The sequence below is a fragment of the Penaeus chinensis genome, chromosome 30, assembly GCF_019202785.1.
Source record: "Penaeus chinensis breed Huanghai No. 1 chromosome 30, ASM1920278v2, whole genome shotgun sequence".
In the NCBI taxonomy this organism is placed as follows: Eukaryota; Metazoa; Arthropoda; class Malacostraca; order Decapoda; family Penaeidae; genus Penaeus; species Penaeus chinensis.
The window spans coordinates 19,910,417-19,919,285 of record NC_061848.1 but is presented as its reverse complement, the minus strand read 5'-3'; the positions used below and the strand labels follow the sequence as shown (position 1 = coordinate 19,919,285).

The window sequence follows — 8,869 nt, the reverse complement described above, 5'->3', positions numbered from 1 at the left end:
GAAATACTGATGATATTGCAGACTTAAGGAATTGGCAGAGTCGGTATGGATGTACCAGAGGCGAAGATGGTTAAATCATCAACATAGTGATGACCGGGCTACTGGTAGTAGAACTGATAAAATGTTATAAAAAGCAAGAGGGAAGGTGGTGCTAAGCACACTGCCTTGCGGGATGGGATGCCTTTGAACTGAGGGAAGGCAATTTTGACCTGGAAAGTGTGTTTGGAAAGGAAGGACTTTACAAAGACACCCATGTTTCCATATATGCCCAGGGAGGACAACTGTTGGAGAATATGGTACCATGTGGTACCAAATGCTTTTTCTAGGTCAAATAATATGTGTAATACAGAGTCCTGACGATATATGTCTTGAAACAAGCAAAGGTCAGCTATACTTCAGACATGCCGGAAATCAAGCTAGGAAGGAGAGAGAAAATAGTGGGATTCAAGATACTACATTAAGTGGAAGTTAACTATTTGCTCTAGTAGTTTGCACAATAATCTTCACAGAAGGTACTTAATTTATTGGGTTTCAAGAAGGATAAGAGCTTCTCGCCAATGAGAAAATTTCCTGTCGTCCATATGTGGTTGAAAATAATCAATAGGGAGGATAGAAAGGAAGATGGAAGATGTCGGAACATACAGTCAGGGCCTTCATGGGTGTTGCAGCATGACTGTAAGGCAGCGTTGAGTTCGGAGGAAGAAAAAGGAGCATTATAGGACTCGGTAGAGGATAGGTGAAGATGATGGGGGTGCATTCTCTGATGGTCTTAATGGAAGAGAAATGTGGAGAAAGGTGAGAGCCACTACTGACCTGGGTGAAACAGTCACCCAGTTCATTAGCAACTTGGAGAGGATCAGAGATTAAAGTATCTTAAATGTGGAGGACGGGGGTTGGATGGGGGGATGTCAGCTTATCATCCTTTCAACATAGCTCTCACACCTTAGGAAGTTGATAGTAGACAGGGTTGGAGAAGGGTTGGAAACAAAAAAGTGGGAGGGGAAAAAGACCATCCAAAATTAGTTGAGTCGAGGGCTGATGTCCAAGGCAATGGAGATCCTCAACAGTCCTTGTCTCCTAAGCTCCCCCTCAACAACAATGGACAAGGGACTGGGGGGGTATGCAATTTGAAATATGACTAAAATAATGACAATTATAGTCAAGATCTTGTATCATAGAGTTGAAATTTATAAATCAGAAGTCAATGAAATACCCCTTCAATCTGCGGTTACTCTTCACATATATTTAAGAGATGGATGACAAGTAAGAAAAACATGTCCATTGCATTTATTACCCATGAATTGTCCATGGCTATATACACAAACTATATACTATAATATTAATATCAAGCATCTCAAACATTAGAAGTCTAATAGGATTGAAATAAAAAAAGGCAATAAATATCAATAACTATAATTTATTTTATTCATTCTCTTGATAACAACATGTACAATACATATGCATCATACATATAATCAGATATAATACCTCCTCTTTTTCAAACATCACAGAAAGATCCATGTCCAGTGGTGGTGATTTCATGCTGAAATCCTCTTGACTTTCCTTGTTAATAATTTATCTGCTTCCAAATGTGCTCTAGTAAACAAAGGAAAGACACGAATGAAGCAACTGATGTGTGTTATCCTGGCTTTGTGAAGGAGAAATTGGAAGGCAAAATCCGATTCCTTTGGTGAGGGAAATTAGTGAAAATTGGTTATGCGATATATATGTATACATGAGGCTTCAATGTGTAACTGCTCATGCCAATGGTCCCATAAAGGGTAGGGTATATTATCAAAAATAGAAATAATGAAAAAAATGTGTCCCATCTTTTTCAGCATCAATGACTACTGGCGATTTCTGCAATAGCTATTATAGTAACATTATCACTTACATAAGCTTAAGATATCAGATCCAAGGCCATAGTGGAATGCAACAGATGATGACAATATGAGAAGCAGAAGAAAATGCAATATAAAGAAAGAAAAGAAGGAGGAGGCAATGGTCAGAGTACCATCTCTCCAAGTACAAATGAACATGCATGTGACAACTCGCTGCACAGTGCTGATGCCTAAGTGAATTCTAACTGTACAGCCTTCCCTAAAACTGCACTGAAAGAATGCGAAGACGAACGATATAAGTGCGACCAGTGCTAAAGGGACACTCCGATAGACCCCATATATCTATACAAGGCTATTTCTTCTTGGGTTGAGGTGCTGCTATCCCTATTAGGTTGCACAGGTTGTTGCGCTGTTTTCTGGCCTCCTCCATGTTGTCCATCCACTCTGTATCTTCAAGGATATTGGTGATCTCTTCAAGGTGCTCCTCTGGTACAATGTCTCTGTCATTATAGTCCTGTAGTGCTGTCAAGAAACTTGTTGCTGTGACAGCGCGCACTTTGGGGTACTGATGAAGAAAAAGGGATGTGACAAATGGATAATACCAGTACATCAAAACAATCAGAGATATATGTACAATATCTGAAAGTATAAACTGAGAATCCAAGCATTAAGAAATACAGATCTACAAAAATCCATCCACATCACCCACCTGATACCCAAGGAAGAGAGAGAGCTGAGTGAGGCATGCTTTGGCAGATGCACCTTCAGTCCTCAACAATTCACAGAGGACAGCTATGACAGCTGCTATCTTGTGATAATCAGTTGATCTAAAGCACTCCTTCTTCAGCAGTGTGATGAGGCGGGACGTGAATGCATTATCTTCCTCTAACACCTATGATGTGAAAGTAAAAATAGGTTTAAACATTATATTGTATTAGTTCACACTAACTGAACAAGATCCACAAAATCTTTTCTAACACAAGAATGATCCTGACAATAATCATCACTTTAAAATTAGGTATCTTGTGTTCTTTCTAATTAATTGCAGTTGTTACCATAATTCCTTAAAAACTAATGCAACATTTGAGTCCTCCACTAAGAAATATTATACTAAAATTAATTCTATTTGATATGGTGATGCTGACATTGTTGTCATGTTGGTATACCAATGTTTTGTTTTCCGTACCTGTTAGTGCCCTTATGACTGATCAAATTGGGGAGTTTTCCACCTTGGCAAGGAAGGGGCATTGGTCCAGAGCTTATAATCTCATAATTAATTCTCCTTTATATAAATATTAGACTATAATCTCTGATTCCAATATGAATTGTCAGAATCTTTTTTTATGGAATAGGAGTGAAAGAGTCAAATGGAAATTTATCTTGGGAAAAAAATAAGTGAGGGACACACACACACGTACAAGCACACACGCACGCACGCACGCATGCACGCACGCACGCATGCACGCACGCACACACAAACAAAAAACATGCCCACTGCAATAAAAATTTATCTATTGTCTCTAAACATAGATGACTCTACAAGTGCTTCGTCATCAAGGAGACAGCTATTAGTCTTACCTATCTTACTTAGTTTTACTTTCAGTTTAACTGGATAGAATGTGTGTACATACCATACCCACTGTGATTTTAATTTCTGAATTGTTTTTACACCAATGATGGCTCCAGAAGTGCTAAGTCACCTGCTTACCCTTTTCCTAGATTTTTGAAAATATTTTCTGATATCTAATATTGCTGTTAGTAACATCCATAAGACTATAATAATTATAATTTCTATAATAAAAATAACAGCATCAATACTGATAGCAATGGAAAAAAAAGGAACACAATAGAACATGAAATCAGGTGAGGTCAGAAAGTCTAATAATTTGTGGCTAAGCATTTGCAGAGCCATCTATATGCAGAGACATTTCACAACACAATGCTACAGTGAACACATTTTCCTGGAGACTCTGGGCTAGGATTTCAAATTTATGCCTTTAACCTCTAAGAACCAACACACCCTCCAGCTTGTCTGTACCCCCCTGCTGCAGAAAAGGCAAGATTTTTCAAGTTTCACTTACAAAAATTTTGGTTGCAGGCAAGGGAAGTGAGGGAATATGGGGGTAATATCGTTGGTGTGGCTGAAGGAAATTTGCCAAACGATACCATATATATGTAGGTATATATATGTGTGTGTGTGTGTGTGTGTGTGTGTGTGTGTGTGTGTGTGTGTGTGTGTGTGTGTGTGTGTGTGTGTGTGTGTGTCTGTAAGTGTATGTGTGTGTATGTGTGTGTGTGTGTGTATGTGTGTGTGTGTGTATGTGTGTGTGTGTGTATGTGTGTGTGTGTGTGTGTGTGTGTGTGTGTGTGTGTGTGTGTGTGTGTGTGTGTGTGTGTGTGTGTGTGTGTGTGTGTGTGTGTGTGTGTGTGTGTGTGTGTGTGTGTGTGTGTGTGTGTGTGTGTGTGTGTGTCTGTAAGTGTATGTGTGTGTGTGTGTGTGTGTGTGTGTGTGTGTGTGTGTGTGTGTGTGTGTGTGTGTGTGTGTGTGTGTGTGTGTGTGTGTGTGTGTGTGTGTGTGTGTGTGTGTGTGTCTGTAAGTGTATGTAAGTGTATGTAAGTGTATGTAAGTGTATGTAAGTGTATGTGTGTGTCTTTGTGTGTGTATAACATTCAATGAATGTAAAAAATGTACATCTCAAAATTGTCTGATTTTGTTATTAGCTATTTTAAAGGAAGAGGAAAAAAAAGAAAAGAAAAGAAGCCAAAATGAACACACTACCTAGCCTATAGGCTATTCCAAATGACCAAATAAAAGTAGTACCTACCACATCCAGGACGGCAGAAGAGCTGAGCAAGTCCCCTATGGTTTTGATGAGGGGCAGGGTAATGCGGTCAACCTTCTGATAGCTGGCAAAGAGCTGCAGAAGTGTCTCCATGAAGCATGCCAGCTGGTCCTTTTTGGTGGCTCGAGCATTTAGGTACGTGTGCAAGGCTTCACTTGTGTAGCGAGACTGTTGTTGGGAGGAAGAGTATAGAGTTGATATAACAATACTAACAATGATGATGACAGAAAAAAACAAAACGAAGAAAGAGAATTAGAAGGAGGAGATGGAGAAAAAAACCAGAGTAAGAGCAAAATCTTTATCAGATATGCTTTTCCTAGTTTCTTATAACAAAGGAAAGATTTGCTCTATTCTTGCTTTGAAAATAGAAAACAAATGGGAAGTGTCAAAGTCCTGAAACTCAATATCATCCATCTTTAAAATCATTTAAAATATTTTTCAGCATCCTTTGCTATTTATGACTTGGTATCCTTTACGTAATCACTCCAACTGTCTTAGTATAAAGGCATATCTAATACTGTACCACAAAGTTTATCTTTCTTTTGATTTACCTACATGCTCAATAAAACAATAAACCTATGATGATATTATAAAAGAGAGAGAGAAAAAAAGATGAGCTGACAGATATACTCCATAGGAAAATATGAAATGAAAATAAAAACAGCATAAAAAGATATAGGGCAGAGAGGAGAAGAAAGAACGAACAATCACCCATCTTCACTTACAAGATTTGCCGAGATTCCACCAGCAGAGTAAGTTACCCCAAGCATCACCCGACTCCTATAGGTTGGGAGGTCCAGCAGCTGGATGAAGAGGCAGAAGGTGCTGCTCTCGGATGCCCAGTTCATCTTATCACACACGTCTTTGGGGAAGATGGCCTCCAGTTGCTCGATATTTGGAATGTGGGGGACCTTGGGGTTGCTGGAATTTGATATGCAATAAATCTAATCAGTTAATGCTCAAAATGCTCATCTATACAATAAAGAAAATATAGTTTACTGGTAATTCTCTCTCCTCCAGTGATCCTTTTTTCAGTTCAAATATAAACCTCTACTTCATCATCATCACACTAAAAATCAAAACACTCACCTATACAGGAGGGCAGCAAAGGCAGTTCCAGCCACCTTTCTTGTTCTGTCTATTCTCTCCACAGCTTGCTGACAGACACGGGACATCATTTCGCCAACAACGTCTTCAGTCAACAGACTTGGATCTACCCCCACTACCTTTCCAGTCAGTGACTGAAATTGGTTTGTTCCTTTAATGAGTGAACTTTTAAAAATATAACGTCATTCTTGGAATAGATTCTAAAATGGAACACTGAGCAAAGATGATATTTACAACTATATTAAATATGGCTGATTAATAAAGTCAAAAAGAAAAAGCTAGAAAATAGGAGTATATATGGATAACACAAAACAGACAAACCTGTAAAGAAATAAGGGCAGCCTCTCTAACCCAAGCACCTATGTCTCCTCTCCTGTCCATAGTGTAATCATCTAAACTCTTCACCAGTGCCTGGTAGATTTGCATGAGGTTTGCTTTGCAGACCAGATCACTTGCTGCAGAGAATTATCAGATTTTATTAACAATGCCTTAATAAGAGCACATGAAACAAACAAATGAATGATAACATATAGAAAATATAAAAATGGCTTTAGAAAACAAAATAAAAGGCCGCTTATGAATATAACCTTTTACCTGCTGATGCTAGGAGTGCATGTATACATCCACTGTTCACTGTGATTTGATTTTATTGATTTTGTTTACAGAATAATGGCATCTGAGCTCTTGTACAGCTAATTATTTTGTAAACAGATCTCACAACACAAACCTAGTGTTCCTGGTGGAACTGGGTTAACTGATGAATAATGAAATCTGCATTTATTCCAAAATGTAATTATAACAATGACTCATCAAAGTATAAACTAAAAGTTAATCCTTTCTGAACTCTTTGCACCAAATTTAGTATTATGTACAACTACCCTGAATTATTCTACACCTACACACCTATTTCATAATTATATCTCAAATAACCCAGAAACAATACTTTGGCATCATCCTATAACATTACCTTTTCCATCTGTCTTGATTCCCACTGTATCTACCAGACGTAGCACTGAACAGATGGCCTCCTTTCTCGTCCGTGCCCAAGATGCTGTGTTTGGTGTTATTTCTGTGGCTCCAATGAGAGCTGACAATACTATATCAAACTTTCCTGTAATCATTGGGTGTGGGAGACAACCTGGAGGAGAGGGGAAAAGTTGGGGAGGAATTAAGAAAGGAAACAGATGAATGAAATGCATAAAATAGGACATGACTGGAGTAAGTGTAAAATTCTTTGGTAATAACTTTAGACAAACATGAAATACTTGCTCAAACAGACATTCTATTATAATCAAAGAATTACTATTTTGCCATTTCAGCGGAAACAATAAGAAAAGGTAAGGTTCTCTATCTTTCTACCTTGAAACCACTCTTAACCAAATATTACACATTTTCAATCTGTTCTTTACAAAAACTCAATGAAAAAGTTAATGATATGAACAAACAACACAAACTTATAATCAACAAAAGTTTTCATACCAAGGGCAGCTGCAAAGCCCAAACTTTGTGTCTCTTTCTCGGTGACCAGCCCACTTGTATATCTAGCTATGAGTGTGTCCCTCCACTTTCTACTCTCCTCTGTTGTGGGTCTAAAGTACTCTGACCAGAAGGAAGGCAGGGCTTCCAGGGCGGCTGTGCGGATATTCTCATCTACGTAGACAATGCAATCTTCTAGCAAGAGGTGCCACTTGTCTGAAAATGTGAAGAAGAAAGGATGATGTTTTAAGCCATTAGAGGGTAAGCTGTACCTCATCACAGTAAATTTAATTCAATGATACATGTATATGATTTACAGAGTTAAATATTCATTCATGCACAATTTCTAACTAATTTTTTAAACCACACTGATCACAAAATACACAAAATGTTATATAATAATACACATTAGAACAAAGAAACTTTATCAAGTATACTCTCCACATACTCTCAAGCTACACCTTAGTCATGTCTCCTCAGTCTACATTTACCATTCTTCTCACAGTCATTTAATTTTCCATCTTTATAATCAAAACCTTCACCATACACCACTACAGACTGGATGCACACTTATGCAGTAATTCCAAGTGCTTCAGTGACACACCTTCGTTACATAACATTCTACTCATATTTCTGAACCCTCTCCATACTGTCCTTGTTCTATCAAACAAAGCTACTTCAGTGCCTTCAGTTTCAGTTACCCAGCACCCTAAATAACAAAACTCCTTCACTATTGCATACTCATAATCTCCAACCTTCATTATACCCAGATCTTTACCCATATTTAATAGCACCACATTTCCATTTTACACTGGACAAACACACACACACAAAGTCTGTCACCCATACCAAGCTTCTGACTATTCCTGAACATCTGTAATACACTCAACCATTGCACTGTTCACACTTAATTGAGTTACTTTTCAGTGTTGTTCTTCACACACACTGTAAAGATCACGCTTCTTTTCTTCAACCATTTGCTCTTACTACTCCTCAGAGGCCCTCACTTACGCAGAATTTCCTCGCCGTGGAAGGGAAAAGCAGAGAGGGAACACTTCTCAATGAGTACTGAGGTTGCCTGTCTCATATACTCTCCCCCCATGCCTCGGTACAGCTTTCTGTCGTCCAGGGTAGGTACGATGTTGCGGATCCCACTTAGAACGTCATTTCCTTGAAAAAGATGATGAGAGAATGTGATCTCATACATGTCTTCTGTTGAGTGATGTTCAATTCATGGTATATGGAATATTATTTTGGGTCATTTTACAAAGGTAGATGATCATGATGATGATGAACAGGAGGAAGAAGTGGAAGGAGAGCAAGAAGAGGAAGAAGAAGATGAAGACATGCAGATTTGAACATAAAGAACTCACCAATTACATCCTGAATGAGCTTCCCTTCCTTCTTAGCCACAAGAGAGAGACCATGAACAATTTGGGCCACAGCAAGGATTGCGCCATGTCGGGTCACAAGGATGTTGCCTGTGGTCTGGGTCAGGAGCTGTGGCAGGATGGTCTTACTCATGTACTCAGGGTCGAGGGCAGTCAGGTTATGGAGGGCCTTAAAGGAATGAAATTTAAAGAATTTAAATGCGTGAAATAT

The 8,869-nt window shown here is 38.6% G+C and overlaps 1 protein-coding gene across 4 annotated transcripts in view; it reads right to left on the bottom strand.

Annotated features, from left to right (window-relative positions):
• Positions 1-1,397: 1,397 nt before the first annotated feature.
• LOC125041347 (tubulin-specific chaperone D-like) overlaps positions 1,398-8,869 on the bottom strand; it is a 16,962-nt gene continuing 9,490 nt past the window's right edge. For all 4 annotated transcript variants that reach the window (XM_047636218.1, XM_047636216.1, XM_047636217.1 and 1 more), the window contains 10 exons: positions 8,641-8,827; positions 8,279-8,437; positions 7,271-7,483; positions 6,759-6,929; positions 6,113-6,246; positions 5,774-5,925; positions 5,410-5,605; positions 4,667-4,852; positions 2,551-2,733; positions 1,398-2,406 (listed from right to left, as the gene is read on the bottom strand). In XM_047636218.1, coding sequence (XP_047492174.1) covers positions 2,194-2,406; positions 2,551-2,733; positions 4,667-4,852; positions 5,410-5,605; positions 5,774-5,925; positions 6,113-6,246; positions 6,759-6,929; positions 7,271-7,483; positions 8,279-8,437; positions 8,641-8,827 — 1,794 coding nt within the window. In that variant the 3' untranslated portion in view covers positions 1,398-2,193. The remainder of the gene's footprint in view (positions 2,407-2,550; positions 2,734-4,666; positions 4,853-5,409; positions 5,606-5,773; positions 5,926-6,112; positions 6,247-6,758; positions 6,930-7,270; positions 7,484-8,278; positions 8,438-8,640; positions 8,828-8,869) is intronic.